The following is a 20,336-nucleotide window of genomic DNA, read 5'->3' on the forward strand; positions in this document are numbered from 1 at the left end:
AACAACAACAGCAGCAACCAACACAACATTGCCATTTCATTCTTACTGCTAACGGTATCATCTATACAGTTTGGTGTCCATGTCAGTGAGGATAGTGCCTGTCATCATCCAAAAAATACACATTTTATTTGCCTAAATGAAGCTTTTTTTAAAAGCAAAATGCAGTAAAATACGGATATAAGGCATTTAGAAGATGCTGTGATATGTAGTATTCTACAGGTGTCAGTAGTGTTACATTAATGAGGCAGTATGCACCACAGGAAATACTATCCATAACAGGAAGTAAAAACAAAAGTACAACAAGAAAACTTTCCCAAAAGTCATGTGTGAGTCTATATTATGTTTTCTTATATCCTCTTATGTCTACTACATTGGGCAACAGGAGTACAAAGGTGACTATAGGGGAGTTATTTCATGTCTGAAGAGCTCTAATGTTAAAAAAGCACTACAAAAATATTCCATTTATAAATACAAAATGCTACTTATCATGGTGGGTTTGGAACCCAGCAATAAAGGGTTAAACTGTTTTTAGTTTTAGGGATTTTCAATTTCCAAGTCTTTGTTTTTGCTCACAGTTGGACTGGCTGCAAATGTTAACGTCCCAAACCTCCCTTGCTAAGCCTCCAAAGTGAGTTTGCATTTGGGGTTTGAGCTTGTTTCTTTTGCTTTATGAATTACTCAGCAAATACCCACTCAGTAAATGCCTCTCCCACACAAATCCACATCCCCAGGTGTGACAATTCTTTGCCCTGCAAGATCCCCAGAGTCCCAGGATCTTAGTAGAACACGTGGCCCCTGAGGAAGACAGGTATCAGACCTGGCCCCTTTGCTGTCCCCGCCCAACATGTTGACACTGACCTGTGGACGAGGCTTCATGATAGGACATCACAGTGGTGATTTCACCCATTTTCTTGTGAGCCTATGTGGACCAAGGCTGTTTGACCTACCATCTTTTTCACCTGACCTTTCTGCTGTGTGCTTGTTCTGAATGTGTGGCCGAATTGTGCAATGACCAGCTAATTCCGCTCTCATGAAACCAGCATATGTATATTCATTCATTCATTTTCTACCGCTTTTTCCTCACGAGGGTCGCGGGGGTGCTGGAGCCTATCCCAGCTGTCTTCGGGCGAGAGGCGGGGTACACCCTGGACTGGTCGCCAGCCAATCACAGGGCACATATAGACAAACAACCATTCACACTCACATCCATACCTATGGACAATTTTTTGAAGTCGCCAATTAACCTAGCATGTTTTTGGAATGTGGGAGGAAACCGGAGTACCCAGAGAAAACCCACGCATGCACGGGGAGAACATGCAAACTCCACACAGAGATGGCCGAGGGTGGAATTGAACCCTGGTCTCCTAGCTGTGAGGTCTGTGCGCTAACCACTAGACCGCCGTGCCGCCCGCATATGTATATATACCAGCAAATAGTCATTCTTTAATTTTATCATTTCTCATTGCCATATCATGTCTGTTTCTCCCCTTCTCTCTGGCTGGGCTGTCACTGTTCACCCCAACAGGCAGTGTAGCAATACATCAAGTCCAAACTGTCGAAAGGGCAGCAAAAAAGCCCTGGAGGGCGACAGGTAAGAGTTCATCCATACACACTCAGGATTCCATATCCACGTTGTCTCCCGTTGGAAAAACATCATTCTAACAACTGAGTGTTGAATATTGATTCATATTGCACTGTTGTATATGTTGCTATCAATAAATGTTTATGGATACATTGTTTGTGTAAAACAGGGGTGTCCAAACCAAGGCCCACGTAGGCCCAGGAATTTTTGTGTTCATTTCTGCTGTTTACATTTTCCAACTATTTCAACTGTATGACTTCATTCCCATCATTTTTCACTTTATTCTTATATTCTTTTTCTGCAACTTTACACTCCAACTTTATGTATTGCTCATTTTGTTCTTTCCTTATTTTACCCCCCAAATTTATTTGTCTTTGTATTTCATTTTTATGGTTAAGTTGTTTTTGTCTCATGATATTCTTACATTATTTTCGTAAATACTGATGTATTTTTTTAATTCTTTTTTAAATTGTATTTTTTAAAAACAGCTGCGAGCTACAAATGGCTCCTGGGCTGCACTTTGGACACCCCTTGTGGAAAACAGATTTAGCAGCAACGTTTATTTAGAATATATTTCTCCACAATTTCTTTTTAAAATTGTCATTATTTTGCAAACGGCAGTCGCATCCAGCCCACCTCTATCCTGAGGGGCAGTAGGGGAAGAGGGGGACCACTGAGGCCATTTGGCCAGACAGCTTTGGCTGGATCCGGTCCGGCCTCTCCACAGACAGACAGGTGCATGCTATTGTCAACAGGAGGCCCTGACTCGCCTCTGTGGTCCTTTTACACTGAGTGTGACTCCGTAGTATTCAGCTCATGTCATCACCACACCACCACATTTTGCATAGATGAACAATTTTCAACCACTTCCAGTACCGTACAGTAGATCCCTGTCAGTTGTGGGTGTTACATTCCACAATTCCTCCTGGACAAATATACCAATCAAATATACCCAAATATACCCATCAAAAGCCCAAAATCAAAATCACAATGCATTTTCTACCAAAAATCACCCAAATAATGAAACCATTCAGGACTCCGCTGGGGTAGGCTCCAGCATAGAAAATGGATGGATGTATGCCATTATCGCAGGGAGGTGAGTGAGAGAATCTACTGTACAACTTCTGAAAGTATTCATAGAAATTTCTTGAATAACATACACCGATTCAATATGAATTTGTTTTGATACAAATGCTGTACACACTCAGTGTTCTTGTATCCTCCCCCCCACTTTGTTGATTTTGTGAAAAAGTTACTTTGTATCCCCCCTCCCTCATCAGTTTTGTGTTTGTATGTCCAGCAGAACACACCCTTACGGTGGCCCCCCATCTCCCACATCATCCGGGCGCAGGGGCAGGCAGTTGCCACAACTTCCTGCTAAGAGCAGCAGCATAGAACAAGGTTTGGTGTGTGGATGTTTCTCTGGATGTTTGAGGTGAACGTGAAGTCAAAAGTCAACCATTTAGTTAGGCCTTACATCATCACATCTCTTGCGTTTGTTGCAGCACTTGCAGTTGAAGAGCGAGCCCGACAGTTGCATTGTAAAGTACATTCCTACCGGCCTTCAGCTTCCCATGACCCTGAGTCGGACCTCAGGACCAAACGGGAGGTGAGCACCACTTTTGTCTTTGATTTTCCTGTGATTGTGGACCCTCAACCTTTGAGGGAATAAGCTGCTCTAGGACTTACTGGAAGAACTAGGACAGGCAACAGAGTACAAGGAATGCTGTCCACTACAGTAGAGTCAGGAACAACAAGGAACTAGAGAGCGGCTGCAAATTGGCCTGGCTGCAGGTTGACCAGCCCTGTGGAACAAATGATCTCACTTTACAATAAGGTACACAAAGATACAGTAGTTACTGAGGAACTAATGAGGAGCTAATGGCTAAGGCACATACTTTTGGAGTAGTTACTGAGGAACTAATGAGGAGCTAATGGCTAAGGCACATACTTTTGGAGTAGTTACTGAGGAACTAATGAGGAGCTAATGGCTAAGGCACATACTTTTGGAGTAGTTACTGAGGAACTAATGAGGAACTAATGGCTAAGGCACATACTTTTGGAGTAGTTACTGAGGAACGAATGAGGAGCTAATGGCTAAGGCACATACTTTTGGAGTAGTTACTGAGGAACGAATGAGGAGCTAATGGCTAAGGCACATACTTTTGGAGTAGTTACTGAGGAACTAATGAGGCGGTAATGACTGAGGCACATACTTTTGGAGTAGTTACTGAGGAACGAATGAGGAGCTAATGGCTAAGGCACATACTTTTGGAGTAGTTACTGAGGAACTAATGAGGAGGTAATGACTAAGGCACATACTTTTGGAGTAGTTACTGAGGAACGAATGAGGAGGTAATGACTAAGGCACATACTTTTGGAGTAGTTACTGAGGAACTAATGAGGAGGTAATGACTAAGGCACATACTTTTGGAGTAGTTACTGAGGAACGAATGAGGAGCTAATGGCTAAGGCACATACTTTTGGAGTAGTTACTGAGGAACTAATGAGGAGCCAATGACTAAGGCACATACTTTTGGAGTAGTTACTGAGGAACTAATGAGGAGCCAATGACTAAGGCACATACTTTTGGAGTAGTTACTGAGGAACTAATGAGGAGCCAATGACTAAGGCACATACTTTTGAAGTAGTTACTAAGGAGGAACTAATGATGAACTAACAAGAAAATAAGGCACATTCATTTTAAATGAGTTACTGTGGAACTAATGAAGAACTAACAACAGGCTTAGAGTAGTTACTGAGGAACAATGAAGAGGTAATGGCAAACTAATGAGTAGTTCCTGAGGAACAAGGAAGAACGAGTGAGGAGCTAATGACAGGCACATACATTTAGAGTAGTTACCGAGGAGCTAATTAAGTCTAATGAGTAGAATAGTTACTGGGGAACTAAGGCGCATATGTTTAGAGTAGTTATGGAGAAACTAATGAAGAACTAGTGAGGATCTAATGACTAAAGCACATACATTTAGAGTGTTTACTGAGGGCCTAATGCAGAACTTATGAGCAAGTCATGAGTAGTGATTAGGGTTAGGTAGGTTCCTTCCTCATTAGCTACTGTCCCTTTGTGTACAGAACAAATTGTGCTGTGTTGAGTTTGGAGCGATCCTCTACTATTCCTGTCCCTAGATGTTTGCGGAACAGCGTCGTAGCAGCGACAACATGTCGGCCAGGTCGTCAGACAGCGATATGAGCGATATGTCGGCGCTCTCCCGTGCCAGCAGTGCCTCTCGCCTCAGTAGCACCAGCTACATGTCCATCCAGTCAGAACGCCCAGGCGGCCGTCTCAGGTTAGTCCTTTCTTGTTGTGATGGTGTTTGTTGAAGAAATTAGCCGTGCTTGTGCATGCTAACGACTTTGTATGTTTTGGTTTTTGTTTTGTTCTTTGCATGCCTACTGCTGCGTTTTCCCTTCCGTCTGCCACACACACGCATGCAAATACACACATGAACGGTGGGGGGCAGATCCAAGTCATTAGAGGAGGAGAAAAAAGACAGGCGGATCTCCTGGGGGATTACAGAAGAAGAGGAGAGGAAGCGGGCGGCAGGAAAGAGACGTTTCTCTGAGGAGTTGAAGCGCAGGCGACACACTGTTGCTGGAGATACGGGGGAGTCCAGGTAAAGATCAATGGATCCCAAACAAAGTCAACTCACTGGCAATGACAGGAAATATATGTTAGAAATATAGGTATAGAAGTATAGAAATATGTTAGGGAAAAGGTAGGGATGAACCTAAAACTATATATGGGTGTCCCCGGGGTCAGGAAGGAGTGATGTAACAGGGCTGTGACATAAGTGGGGTTGTAGTGTAAGTCGGATCAGGGAGGTTCACTGCATGTCTCATATCCCTCCTTGCATGCATCCTGTGCTGTGACAACCCAGATCCCGCCATTCCCTCCATCCCCCCGTCCCCCCTGTCCTGTAGCAAATCTGCATGCAGTGGCTCAGCCCAACCACCAGGAGGCAAGCAAGTCACTTGTCTCCCTGTGTAGCTGCTGGTTTGACAAGAATCAACTTCAACCAACAATAACTTGTTCCTTTGGTACTTGACTACTAACTCGTACACTCATTTGTTTTAGCATTTTAGCATTTTAGTGCGTTTCCTAAATGCTGGAACAATACAGCAGCAATGGAAACCTTAAGAATAAATACTGAATTATTCATCTCAATAGCAGACACATGCATGCCAATTTCAACAGTATTAACTACAACTTTAATGATCATAATTAACAGGTTATTGCTTAGTTTATATTTGCCATTTATTGACGAGTCACGCATACCTGTGACTCTAGTGAGGGTAAGGTTATGTATTTATTACATGCAGGCTCATATAAATAACATATACTGTACTGAGGTCAGTTAAATACTTGAATAAGTGGTGCTGAAGGCTGTTCTAAGGCCACCCTGCGAGCGGCAAAAACCAAGTAACTGATAGTGAGGTGGCCATAAAAATGTTGCCAACAACACAAAGCCTACCTCACTCAGGGTGCAACCAAAAAAAACAAGTAACACGTGGACAGCTTGACCACACACACTATGCGTATGTTTAAACACCTGCAGGGCATGATGGATAACTCCACAAAAAAATATATACAGCATATTGCCACCAGGTCGCTGCCGGTCCTCTGGTTCTCTCTGGTGGACGGAGGCAACATTGCAGCACCCCAGCAGCAATAATGAATGGCCACACAGCTAGAGACCTGAGTTCAATTCCACCCTCGGCCATCTCTGTGTGGAGTTTGCATGTTCTCCCCAGGGAGTCCAGTTTCCTCCCCCATTCCAAAAACATGCTAGGTTAATTGGCCACTCCAAATTGTCCATAGGTATGAATGTGGGTGAGAATGCTTGTTAGTCTACATGTGACGTGTGATTGGCTGGCCACCAGTCCAGGGTGGACCCCGCCTCTCGCTCCAGCACCCCCGTGACCCTCGTGAGGATAAGGATTGTTGTTTTTTTTACTCATATTGGCACCAGTCTTATATATTTCTTACCTAGCTATTGAGTGTTAAGATGCCGTGTGATGATTTTAGCATTTTTGTATGATGACACAGTGAGTCGATATTGATGATTGTAAAGTTGTTAACATTTGTTATCACTACATGGCATTAAACTCACGTGTGGTCAGTAAAGATGCAGTACAGTGATGATAACTCCTATCACGCTCGGCTGAGCATATTCTTTCTCTAGTCGGCAGATGCGAGCATCGGCAGGACGCAACATGCTGAAGAGCTCCAGCGTGAGTGGTGAGATCTACACCCAGGAGCGCACCGATGGCAGCCAATCAGACACAGCGCTGGGCACCGTGGGTGGAGGCAGCAAGAAGAGACGATCCAGTCTCAGCGCACGTGTGGTGGCCATCGTTGGCAACCGCAGGAGTCGTAGCACTTCTCAAATCAGCGGCCCTGGTGAGTTGGTCTTTATGCTTCACAAAGACAGTTGTCCCTCACCGCGTCACACTTGGAATCCTCCAACCTCACTCTCAGGGTTTTTAAATATATTAACAATCGAATTCCTGGTTGAACTTATTACATATTATGAACGTATTATTAATCATAAAATATGCGTATTTTCGAAAATGTATATATTTTTGGCATAAAATAACTGCAGATATACGGCATTCAAAGCTGTTGTTGTCTACACCGGTCACAAAGTCTCAGTTAAGGTACATTGATGAGACAATAGCCACCACAGGAAGTACCACACAGAAACAGGAAGTAAACAGAGCAACTCACCGAACGCTAACATGTGTGAGCGAATGACTGTACAAGGATTGACTCGATTGACTTGAGATTTTGCCCTTTTTTGGCGGTCCCTGAACACATCATAGTTGTGTTCCGGGACGCACAAGTTTGTTTGGCTACGGAAGTGTCAGCTTCAGTGATAGTGAAGTGAAGTGATGGGCATTTTATACTTTAAATGCATTTAACACATTCGATACCAGGCACTTCGATAACAACTCCTTCAGTATCGGCCAAGATTAAAACAGAATCATTTATTCTGTGTCGCAAAGTTAAATTGTGTGCCCCATACAATGTTTATACAATGTTACACATTAAAAAGGATTTGTCCTGGGGAGCAGCCGGTACCAAAGCCCATACACTGCAAATGTTCTTTTCATTCTCTAAAAGACCCATCTCCGTGGATGTTATGAAGACAAACAGCCACATGATATGTTGTGGAAACTTGAAAGAACCTGCTGAGAGGGTTCTGAGAGGCTGCCGAGAGCCTTGTCACACATGAGAGGCCACTCCTCATTCAGACACTGACTGCGTTCCCAGACCTAAAAAGCTAATTCGGCCTGGAGGGGTGTGTCTGGCCCTGTCATCATCACCGAAGCAGAGTGGAGAGATAAGAAGTAGAGACATAGGGAGCTGTAGCTCAGTTGGAAAAAGCCTCTCTGACCGTCATGGATGAGAGCAAAGACAGGTAAGGTACTACATTCAAGTCCGTCAAACTGTTTTGCTTTTTCTGTTCTTGCAGCAACATAATGAATCATAGGGTGGACACACCTCGGTCAGCTCTTTTGGCTTGTTTTTCTCCCCAACAATTTCCTGTTTACTACTGACCACTGGAGGGGAGAGTAAAACACAAAAATACGGTGTACTTTTGGCAGTGCATCAAACGGACACATCACAGACTTTTAACCGCTTCTGAAGGCCGCTGTGGTTTTCAAATATATTTATAATTTCTTGGTGTTTACATAGGATGAGTCAAGGATAAAGGTCACATCAACCATCAAATGTGAGTCTCATGTTCTGTGGTTTTTCATGCGTGGCATGAAACATTTAGTGAAAGCGATGATGTTTTGAAATATACTACTGCTGAAACGGAGTCACGTTTTTGTTGATAACAATCATGCGTGACTTTGTACGCAGAAGCAAAGACTAAGAAAGAGAAAGGTGCCCCCATCCAGAGGAGCACAGAGACGGGGATGGCAGTGGAGCTGACCAGGAACATGAGCAGGCAGCCCAGCAGGGAGTCCAACAATGGTAGCATGAACAGCTACAACTCTGAGGGGAAGTGAGTAACGTTTCCTCATCCTCACTAGCCTACACCTAATATTTTTTTGTCAATTGATGTAATATCACCTCAGTTTTAAAAGTTAGGGCTTTAAAAACTCTTCATGCATACTTTATAAGGACTATGGGGCCTCGGTAAACGCAGAATCAGGATCAGAGATAAACGTCATCTTGCTTATTTGCAGCTAACAGGTTATCAATTACCCCAAAAGGGGTCATCACGCACACAAGGCATGCTGGGTTTCTGTGCACGTGTTGGGGAAGTGTGAGCGCGGGCTTCGCAGCATGCCTTGCTTTTATGATGATCACACTGTGCCGCATCGATGCAGAACTGAAAATACATACATACAAGCACACACTCTGATATTCTTTAAATAATGAACAAATTCAGGGTAAATGATATCTGACACCAAAGTATGAAATAAATAATAAAAGAATGAATTCAGGATAATGACACTGTGCTCCTTAGCATTCTGCTTATTCCATGTAAACACGTAGACTTCTTCTGTATCTGGAAATGATGACGCCGATAACGTTGTCGAAGGGTAGCTACCGGTGTGTGTTGTCCAACTTACCATGAGTGGAACGTCTGTGTGTCTCTCTAGTTTGATCTTCCCCGGGGTGAACCTGGGAGCCAGCAGCCAGCTCAGTGACTTCCTGGATGGGCTGGGTCCAGCTCAGTTAGTAGGCAGGCAAACACTGGCGACACCAGCCATAGGTATGCTGTACCCTCATGGAGCGGTTTTTGTCTTGACAGCTTTTCAGGCACAATTGCTTTGCTTTTGTGACAGTTCAAATATCTGAACAACTATATCAACAACGCAAAAAGCATTCTTTTACATGACAATAACAATTTAACACTGTGAACTATTTACAATTTTCACATTTGGAACTAAACATTAAAATTTGGCCGTAATGCATGACCTGCACGCTACACTCCTCCATGCTCTCCCACATACCCCTTGCTATGGAATCTGTAAATACGTGCAGAACATCCATGTCAGGCGTTTGTGAAATGCACTTCCGTCACTTTGTGGACGTTTTTGTGACTGCTTGAATGGAGACTTCTTTTAGTCTGCTGTTGCGTCATCACCTCTTACCTTTCGCGCAAAAGAAGGTAAAATACCTATTTATATGTTTTTTTAATTGGGTTTTTAAAAAAAACATGTAAATACGAGTGAAGTGTGGTCATTATCATTATCATACGATTATCATCCTCATGTTTCAGGTGACATTCAGATAGGTATGATGGAGAAAAAGGGTCAGCTGGAAGTGGAAGTTATCAGAGCCCGTGGACTTGTCCAAAAGCCAGGATCGAAATCTCTCCCAGGTAAAGACTACACGTTTCTTGTATGAAATGACAATGAATGATTCCTTTCACATTACAACACCAGAAGCTACACACCAGTTGGATTGGATTGGCTGTGGCTCACAGACCATGGATAAACTTTGTATTGGCATTCGTAGTCCAAAATGTCGAACATTGCGAACCATGGGACAAACAATGGTCAATAATGCTGGGATTATGTATTATGTTTACTTAGGATGTAGGAGGGCTGTCTTTGATTAAGGATTTTCATTGTCAAACGTGATTCCTTAGTCTATGTCAACTAATGGGCCACACCACGAACAGCAGCTCAGAACTACACAATACAGAAAAGGTCGAATCTGTGTGACTTCGTCACACGGAGAAAGGAGACTGGTTGCCGTCAGTCAAAATCAACCCCGCTACATGGAGCCCAAAGTGAGCTTCTGTGAGCTTCTGTAACCTGAAGTTCACTGTGCTCCGTGCCTTTGTCGAAGGAGGAGCGATGGTTTCTGAAAGCCGACTCACTCAACACAGCAGATTCATTTTCAGCATTCTTGTGAAATTCTAGCGCACTTTAAATGTAGTTTTGTATGTAATATCTACTATTTGAATGTAGTTTACACATTCAAGTTGAACAATGCATATTTGACCAATTGTTTTCTTACATGTAAAGGACATGTTGATTGATCAAACCTTGTTTTCCTGGATCTGCTGTGAAGTAGTCTCTATGATTAGCGTAAAGACCATTATATCTCGAGTGGCTAGGTCTTGTCACACTGTTCTTATTTCATGTCAAATGTAAAAACGTATAGATGTACAGTTCATGCTATTAGACTACTATCCATGCCTGCCCACTAACCTCAGTGGCTCATTTGTGGTCTCGCTTCTGCCCTCAGCGCCATACGTCAAGGTCTATCTGCTGAACAACGGCACGTACGTAGCCAAAAAGAAAACCAAGATTGCACGGAAAACACTCGACCCGCTCTATCAGCAAGCATTGCTCTTCGAGGAAAGTCCACAGGGTAAAGTCTTACAGGTAAGTGGAAGAGATGCTTATTTCCTCCTAATGTTCTGGAGGTTGAGCCAGACCAGAGCATCAAACCATTTTTACTGCCATGTTCAGGTAATTGTATGGGGAGACTACGGCCGCATGGACCATAAAAGCTTTATGGGAGTTGCACAAATCCTCCTGGAGGAACTGGACTTATCAAGCACAGTCATTGGTTGGTACAAGTTGTTCCCGCCTTCTTCTTTGGTGGATCCGACTCTGGCCTCCCTCACACGTCGAGCTTCTCAGTCGTCACTGGACAGCTCCTCCGGCCCCCCCGGGGTCCGATCTTAGTGGACCAACAGCTCAACACCGCTCTGCGAGTAAGGAACTCCCGACATGTACTGTAAGAAGAGATGCAGAAATGTCCGGCAGCAACAATCAGAACAGCCCACCACAAGAAAGCTTTGTTGAGATCTGACAATCACTCCTGTTGGGGTTCATTTTCTCTCTCTTCTCGGGACGCCGCGTTTCAGTGTTTCATAACCATTTAGGAAACATCTCTGTTTTTCTTTGAGTACACTGAAGACCGGGGGGCTGTCAGGCTGTCCGCAGACGACAAGCTGTGGCGTCTGAGTGGAGAGGTGATGAAGTTGATCGAGATCAATGCCATGTGACCAAGGAGGCAGGGTGGTTTTTAGCTGAGTTAACAATAGCAATGCATTGTATGTAAGCGTCGGAATGTATGAACTCCAGACAGAGGTCATGCAGGTAGAACACCGCTGTCCTATCTGCACTGTCCTCCTCCAGAACCCCATCAGACTGCCAGCATCTCTGCCCACAGGCAGCGTGCTTCCACATGGGTATTTAGTCTGGAAGCACAGGGCCTTCTACTGGTGCCTAGACCCCGGAGCTGCATCACTGGTCCCTCTCTTTGTCAAAAGATCCTCTTTTCAAATGTTTACCATGGCTGCTCGAAGCCATATTCTTTTAGTGTGTTTGCTTTGTTGTTCATTTTTTTTTCCTTTGTTTCTATTGCCACAAAATGTTTTATAGTGTCTTTAAATGCTCATGATATGTTGTCAGTCTGATGTGTGCATGAAAAGAAAAAAACACAAGCAGTAAGAAAAAAAAGGATATGAAAACTATTTTATTGTCTGCAAGTCTTGTGCAGGTACGGGAGACACAGCTTGGAGTTTGAAACATGAAATGACATTAAAGTGCGGCAATGTTTTCTTTGTTCCGCTGCCCCGCTGTCCTTGTATGGAGTATCGATGCGTGAAAAGAGACCTGGGAGGGGGACGACTGATTAACGTTCATGTCGCCATAAAATAGCACAGAAATGCAACATCCGTACAAAATATGAAAAAGTTCACCTGGTCAAAACACCCTCACCCCAGCACGTTTCAAGCTTTTAGTTGACCTTTAGTTGACGGTCTTTGCAGATGAGACACGAGCACAAGAGCTTGCTTTTTGTACAACTTCAAAATTGAGCTTTTTGCAAAAACAAAAACAAAAAACATGTAAAGAGATTATGACACAATCACTCATCCTGCTCATGTTTTGGTGTAGATATTAGAATACAGAAAGCGTTTCTTCTTGTGCACTGTTCATGTGGAAGTAACCGATCAGACAACACCGATGCTCATCCTGCGTTCGGCCGACAGACCCCTCTCATCTCGGTAGGGGGCGGGTTCCAATATGTCCTGTTCCAAGCTGCATGCAGATTTTTTTTTTGTAAAGCGAATCAGATCAATGAAAATAAGATACTGAGCTAGGTACGTGTGTTTGTTCCACATACTGTAGGGACGCTTGTATGTTGCATGCAGTTGTACAGTTTGCTTGTAAATGAATATTAAAGAGATAAATCAAGAAACTGAAGCCATCACCATTACGACAAATACATTTGTCTACGCCACGTCTCAAACACAATCCCAAAATGATGTCGACGATGTGCCTCTACTGTATCAGATGTACTGTCGACATGTCATGAAGTAACAAGCGAGTCGTTCTTGAATCACATTTTTTTTCTTTTTTTCTGACTGACGGGTACTCGTCTGCATTAGCTCTGTCACTGGCTCACCCGTGCTCAGGCTAAATTCAAAAAGTAAACCAGTTAACAAGTCACTAATTGTGCAACTCTAACTGCATTTGTAGAAATAGAGTAACCCACCGTGGAAAAACATCAGATCCTGTCTTTGGCCGCAAGTCAACGCTCCTTTACTCTTCCTGCCCGAGCTGCATTACAGACGCCACAAAGCAAACAATCCACTCTCTCATCCTGCGAGTTTCGCTGACTTGCGGGTGCTTGACAAATACCCGTTTCACTGACTCATGGATGCTCAAGCAGTACTCGAATTACACTGACTCGTGGTTGCTTTATAAATGCCAGAGTTTCTCTGACTCACCTTGTGCTGGACAAATATTTGGGCTTCACTAACTCACTGATGCTTGTCAAGGACTCGTACCTCTTTGAAGACTCCAGTTTCACTGACTCACGAGTGCTTGAGCCTTGACTGACTCTCACTGACTCTCGGATGCTGAACAAGTACTCGAGTGTCGGTGACTCTCGGGTGCTTGTCGAAGACTCACGCTTTTCTGACTCATTGCTCAACACGTACTCGAGTTTCACTGAATCAAGGGTCAATCGAGGACTGGATTCACTTAGAGAGTGGCTCATTAGAACCGGAGTCACTAAAAGGAATGGCTTTTCCCATTACTAATGTACTGTAGTCTGTGATCTCACACCCAAGGAACTGGCTTATCCATGTACAGTACCAATCAGGTCCACGATGGAACTATGGAACTAGAAGTTGGTTCTGTTTCAACATAAAGACCTCAAATAAGTATAAAGGCAGATGTGGTTATGCAAGGAGGGGGTTATGAATACATAAGCGCACCATGCAGTGAGACAACTAAATGTAACAGACTTGGGTCACAATCATGGTCACCCATGAAAACAAACAAGTCTGTAAAAGTTATTTTGGTTATTGTTTGTGTTTTGAAGCCAATGTCTGAATCCTGCTCATATCCAGTCTTTTTCTTTGTCAGTATTCACCGGATAACATTGATTGTTTACAACGTATGTGTTCCACTGGAAGAACATTTGACAAAAAGTAGTCAAGCATTGATTTCAACAATTCTTGCTTGTATCGCAGATGTGGCTCAGATGATGTGTATGTTTTATATTTCAAAAAGTTCATTTTTATTATTTACAAATAAAACGAATGTGTGGAAGAGAAATGTTTTTTCTACTTATTTTCAACATTAATCCATTCTTGTTTATACAGTCAACATAAATATTGCATCACATGTTGCATTTTGCTCTCATCTTTCATGAGCTGGACGCCACAATTTCTTCTATGTACAGTAATCCCTCGCCAATTAACGCTTCACATTCGATCACATTCTGTTCGCCCAACTGAACACAAAATGCAAACTTTTTTTTTTTTATCCAAACCTGTGTGAAAATCTATCAGTGTAGAAAAGGTCATAAAGCCATTTCTAAAGCTTTGGGACTCCAGCAAACCACAGCGAGAGCCATTATCCACAAATGGCCAAAACATGAAACAGTGGTGAACCTTCCCAGGACTGGCCGGCCAACCAAAGTGACTCACCCAAGAGGTCACAAAAGACAACAACATCCAAAAAACTGCAGGCCTCCCTTGTCTCAATGAAGTTGTTCATGACTCCACCATAAGAAGGACAAACACGGCCTGCACGGCAGAGTTCCAAGACAAAAACCACTGCTGAACAAAATGAACATTAAGGTGGCTCTCAATTTAGCCAGGAAACGTCTTGATGATCCCTAAGACCTTTGGGAAAATACTGTGTGGTCTGACAAAACTAAAGTTGGACATTTTGGAAGGTGTGTATCCCATTACATCTGGAGTAAAAGTACCGCTGCATTACAGAAAAAGAACATCACAGCAACAGTAAAATATGGTGGTGGTAGTGTGATGGTCTTGGGCCATTTTGTTGTTTCAGGACCTGGAAGACTTGCTGGGATAAATGGAAGCATGAATTCTGCCGTCTACCAAAACATCCTAAAGGAGAATGCCCAGTGATCTGTTGGTGACCTCAAGTTGAAACCAACTTGGGTTCTCCAGCAAGACCATGAATGAGGTGGACTTGCTGGGTCCACCTCTGAATGGCTGAAGAGAAACCAAATGAAGACTTTGGAGTGGCCTAGCCAAAGTCCTGACTGGACCCTATGGAGATGCTGTGGCATGACCTTCAAAAGGCTTCATGCTGGAAAAGCATCCAGTGTGGCTGAATGACAACAATTCTGCAAAGATGATGGGCCAAACTTCCTCCACAGGAAGAGACTCATTGCAAGTTATCACAAAGGCTTGATTGCAGTTGTTTCTGCTAAGGGCGGCCCAACCACTTATTAGCTTTGGGGGGAAATCACTTTTTCACACAGGGTCATGTAAAAGTGTACATGTGACAGAAAATGCAAAAAATAATAAATCAAGAAAGGGGCAAACACGTCCTCATGAAAATAAGCAATGAAATGGATACATGAACATGGCAGTTTATTTTTAGCTAGCGCCAATCATCTCATATTAAAACAGCTGTTGTTGACATGACTTGATTGTTGATTCCTTAGGATCCCGCTACCACGTTGTGTCTTTAAGGTTGGTCAAGAATCACGTTTTCAGTAAAGGTAATGTTCATTTATCCACTTTATATGGATTTCTTTACATGTAAAACTATAATTGTGAAACTATAAACATGTGTTTTGTGCTAACATTTGGCGTTGCGACCCCAGGATGCAGATCTTTGTATGTATTTTTAATTATTACAGCAAACCAACAAATGACATTGATCCCACAAAAGGGAGACCACATTCATTCATTTTCTACCGCTTTTTCCTCATGAGGGTCGCTGGAGCCTATCCCAGCTGTCTTCGGGCGAGAGGCGGGGTACACCCTGGACTGGTGGCCAGCCAATCACAGGGCACATATAGACAAACAACCATTCACACTCACATTCATACCTATGGACAATTTGGAGTGGCCAATTAACCTAGCATGTTTTTGGAATGTGGGAGGAAACCGGAGTACCCGGAGAAAACCCACGCATGCACGGGGAGAACATGCAAACTCCACACAGAGATGGCCGAGGGTGGAATTGAACCCTGGTCTCCTAGCTGTGAGGTCTGTGCGTTAACCACTCGCCCACCGTGCTGCAGGGAGACCACAAACCTGAACTAAATAACCACAACAGAAATTAGGAACAGGTGTGGGTGATAAGCGCAACACAGGAAAACAGACCAGGGCAAAGCAGGAAGTAAATACAAAGTAAGAGTGTCCAAACAGAAACAAAATTACCAAAAAGGAACATAAACAAACTGTTACACAGGGGCCAACACAGGGCGTAACAGATACATGTGTTTCACATTGTTTCTAATGGGAAACGTTAATGTGGTTAGCATCCGTTTCGGTTACAGAATCAGACCTTCTGTCACGATGTGGGAATTAGCCTCCGTGACAGCTTGTTTAGTTTCCTTCTATGCCTTAGTTGCTGGTTCCATGCCCTTATTTTGTAGCCACTTCCTGTGTTGTTCCTTTCTGTTTGTTCCCAACTTTACTACTGCCTCTAATTTTCTGTTCCCTATTTAATTCAGGTGCGCTTCTCACGTCGTTGGTTCATTGTCTATCATTTGTTTGATTTGGCCTGTTGCCGTCATCCTGCTGCTGCCAGGCGAATTATCATTCAAGAAAATACTTTTTATCTGCATTTCGGTCCTGCTCTCTGCATTCTGGGGTCGCGACGCAACGCCGACATACCGCACCGTGCTACGCCTTCTACGCTAACCAAGGTTCCAACGTACAGTGAAGCAAGTGTTAAATACATTTCAAGTTGTAGCTATCCAGGACTGGCGATACCTAACAGCGGCACTGAAATGGCATCCAGTCGTTTCCACTTGTGTAGTACAGTGGCCACCAACAGAGGGCGCTATTGATGCGGCACACACTGACTCCTTTCAGGCTGTCAGACGCTCACAAGATGACCAAATTCAATAGAACGCTAATCCCTTAAACACAGGCTGGACAAGATCAGTACTTCAACTTTTCTAGTCTACTTTTCAAGCCAAATGCGGAAAATATCGATACCAAGAGTAGGCTGGGGTCGAAACATCTGTTTATATTCACAAATATGTGCATGTGTATTTTGTTGTGTTGGTCATATTCTGACATTGTTGATTATTTGAACTCGGGGAAGAAGAATTTGAATGACAGCTAACTAAAAGTAGTTATTGCTTTTTTTGATTATTTTGCTCCACTGGCTTTTACTTTTACTTTTCTTTACTTGGAACTCAAATAGAGTAGTTACTGAGGAACTAATGAGTGGTGGTTAGGGTTCGTTAGCACTTCATTCACCACTGTAAATTTGTGTACCTTGTTGTAAAGTATACTGTATGTCATAAAAGGGAATAAATTGGGTGATTTTGTTGCTTTTGTCGCATCCTCTGATATCAGTAATCTCTTGTTTATCGCAGTTAAAGTGAATTGTGGCATTATTTATCAGTGGAATATTTTCATATGTATTTTCATAGAGCATAGAAATCATGATTAGAGTCCTATAGACATGAAATAGCATCCCTATAGTCACTCGTATTGCCCAATATAGTAGACATAATAAGAAACACATAGGACGCGTGCATATTAGCGTTGTGAGAGTTCCTTTTTGTTCTTTTAACTCTGTGTTTTGTACAGTACTTCCTCATCAATCAACCTGTAAATATTCTCATTCCCCAACGTCCCAAAGAATACTACCTATCATCATCTTTGCATGCAGCCCGAATGCTCTCCATTTGCTTAAATATGCATCATTTGTGACTATTAATAGGACGTATTCAGCATGAATGAACAGCATGATTGATTCATTCATGTATTTTGGAATAACCGTGAATTAGTGAAGATACAACATTTGAAGCGCAAAATGTCCCCCTGTTCTTAGTGGTTACCTTCCGGGATCACCAGTGAATGGTGAAAAACCACGAGGAAAAGTGTTCACCTCCAGAAACCTCCACTTCTCTCTTCAATTGCCGTTGCTCGCTGCCGATGGAAGCTAACAAGCTAAATGTTAATGCTTAATCCAGGTTAAAACCCTAAATATGCACCACACGCTTGTTAAACTCATTTCAAGTGGAACGTGTGTAACTACTCACCACCAAAAAATGATCATGTAAGATAAGCATTGAACTTTGGCATATCAACGGTGTGTTCAAAGACCGCTGAAGAAGGTGGTAATTCTCAATGCTTGACAAAAAAAATGAGGCATCAAACTTGAACTTGGATAAAAAAGTTTTTTTTTTTTTTAGCAAATACACATGTTGTGTTGTATTTTTAGTTCATTAATCTTCAATTATGTGCCCTATGATTGGCTGGCGACCAGTCTAGGGTGTACCCCGCCTTACGCCCGAAGACAGCTGGGATAGGCTCCAGCACCCCCCGCGACCCTCGTGAGGAAAAGCGGTAGAAAATGAATGAATGAATGAATAATCTTCAATTAATGGCAAAAATCACAAAATGATTCAAAGTCACAAGTATCGTTATCAGTTTCGGCATGGCTGCATTTACTTGGTATCGGACCCATGCCAAAATTTGCAGTATCACTCACCCCCAAATCTCATTTGTCCTGAAGGCTGCGAAGTACACACTACTGTACGGGCTTGGCGACTCAGAAGGAAGCAAAACTTTCACTTTACGCAAAAAGTCAAACCCAAAAGCCATTTGTGTGTCAGCTTTGCATGTTTTGACACAAAGAAACCCCGAGCCTTAGTTGGGAAACTCCATAGTTTGACTATTACTTCATTTAGCTGAACTCATTCAGTCCTTCCATGGGAAGTCAAACATGTTTGTGAATGAGTCCCACAAAGCATTCCACGACATTTTCTGCAGATGTTGAGTGAGTCCACGATGGGTTCTGACTTTTCCAGGCATGCAAGCGGAAAATTCCTCACGACCTGTGTTACCTGATAGGCTTTTCATCGGATGCATGACTGTAAAGTCATTTGGAGATTTTCGTCTGGAAATGACATCGTCAGCACGTTTGGCGCCGTTCACGGAGCGGGGGTTCATTGAATCCGACCTATGGGTCACAGCGTCAACTGTGTCAACTTGAGCAGCTTTCAGTCGCCGCGCACACAGAATAAGACACAAAGTGCATGCAAAGCGCTGTTTTTTGCACGCACTCATTTATGGTCGCGCGCGCACCGCCGAAGGAGAGGTTGGTGCAAGAGGAAAGAGGGCGGTCAGAGCAGCTTCTGTTTCACTTCCAGCCACTGCTTTTCTCCATGCCGGACACCCCCTCCTCGCATTGGAAGCCCGCTTCTGTGATGCCATGCCACGGAACCACAGCGGAGACGAAGGCGGCGCCGGGCTCTGGATGAGGACCTCGCCGGGCCACCGCACCGAATGCGTGAATGATGTTGAGTCCGGACGAAAGATGATGATGATGATGAACAACGACGGCTTGTTGTCAGCCTCCAACTCCGTCGGCGCCGCCGGCGGTTCCGACTGCCTGCGAGGGAAACAGGGAGCCCGGCTCAGCCTGCTGGGGAAGCCGCTCATATACAGCGCGCAAAGCGGCCGCAGGAATGTGCGCTACCGGAGGCTGCAGAACTACCTGTACAACGTGCTGGAGAGACCCAGAGCCTGGGCCTTCATCTACCATGCCTTCGTGTGAGTTTCTGCTTCTTTTGTCACACCTGTTGATGCTTCTGCTGCTACAGCATCACCCATGCGGAATAGCTTCCGTCTTGTTTTTTCATCTCTTCATCCCAACGTTGGTTTTCATTCCCAAGCCACAACAAAATACCCGATTGCTTGAGCAAATCGTAGAAATATCATCTGCAGTGGTCGTGTTCCAAACATTTGAGGATAGAAATCGTGTGCCCTCTTTGGGGATTCCAATAAAGATGCAAGTACAACTTTATAGACTTTAAATTCCAATTTGAAGTAGAGCAATTTCAGAAGCACTAATCCAGTGTCTTCTGTCTGTCTTTTCGTCAAGCATCTTTGCAACCGTTGTTCAAGCTTCATGGCTGTTAAGAGGAAGGAAGTTGACGCACATGTCGGCTGTTGAGCACCATCTATGTGTGTGTGTGTGTGTGTGTGTGTGTGTGTGTCTGTGCACAATTGTGTGACTGAAACAACTGGTTTAGTTTGGTTGACATGTCAAATGATGTCCAATTTGGTTGACTTGGCTGTAGAAATGAGCAGTGGAGTCCTCTAGAGCTGCAGTCATTCATTCATCCATCAGCATCAACAATGATGGACTTTTTTGATACGTTGGGGACCAAACCACTAACAGTCAGTGTTTGTTTCATATTGATTTGGTCTGTCATGATAATCGACTAATTAATCAAACGATTAAAAACTCAAGTCGCTGGCTGCAAGCTAATGGC

At 43.5% G+C, this 20,336-nt stretch overlaps 2 protein-coding genes across 12 annotated transcripts in view; both read left to right on the plus strand.

Annotated features, from left to right (window-relative positions):
* Positions 1-14,158, plus strand: part of LOC131142579 (regulating synaptic membrane exocytosis protein 1-like) — a 65,379-nt gene extending 51,221 nt beyond the window's left edge. For 5 of the 8 annotated variants that reach the window (XM_058091683.1, XM_058091684.1, XM_058091685.1 and 2 more), the window contains 12 exons: positions 1,526-1,591; positions 2,204-2,317; positions 2,883-2,983; positions 3,088-3,191; positions 4,730-4,890; positions 5,065-5,217; positions 6,787-7,004; positions 8,475-8,619; positions 9,224-9,336; positions 9,847-9,948; positions 10,824-10,963; positions 11,051-14,158. In XM_058091683.1, the coding sequence (XP_057947666.1) occupies positions 1,526-1,591; positions 2,204-2,317; positions 2,883-2,983; positions 3,088-3,191; positions 4,730-4,890; positions 5,065-5,217; positions 6,787-7,004; positions 8,475-8,619; positions 9,224-9,336; positions 9,847-9,948; positions 10,824-10,963; positions 11,051-11,269 (1,636 nt within the window). In that variant the 3' untranslated portion in view covers positions 11,270-14,158. The other 3 variants (XM_058091688.1, XM_058091689.1, XM_058091690.1) reach the window with 3 other exon arrangements.
* Positions 14,159-19,149: 4,991 nt separating this feature from the next.
* The window catches only part of LOC131136548 (potassium voltage-gated channel subfamily KQT member 5-like), a 107,718-nt gene continuing 106,531 nt past the window's right edge, over positions 19,150-20,336 (plus strand). For all 4 annotated transcript variants that reach the window (XM_058083514.1, XM_058083534.1, XM_058083524.1 and 1 more), the window contains exon 1: positions 19,150-19,611. In XM_058083514.1, coding sequence (XP_057939497.1) covers positions 19,271-19,611 — 341 coding nt within the window. In that variant the 5' untranslated portion in view covers positions 19,150-19,270. The remainder of the gene's footprint in view (positions 19,612-20,336) is intronic.

This window comes from Doryrhamphus excisus, chromosome 1 (assembly GCF_030265055.1).
Source record: "Doryrhamphus excisus isolate RoL2022-K1 chromosome 1, RoL_Dexc_1.0, whole genome shotgun sequence".
Classification (NCBI taxonomy): Eukaryota; Metazoa; Chordata; class Actinopteri; order Syngnathiformes; family Syngnathidae; genus Doryrhamphus; species Doryrhamphus excisus.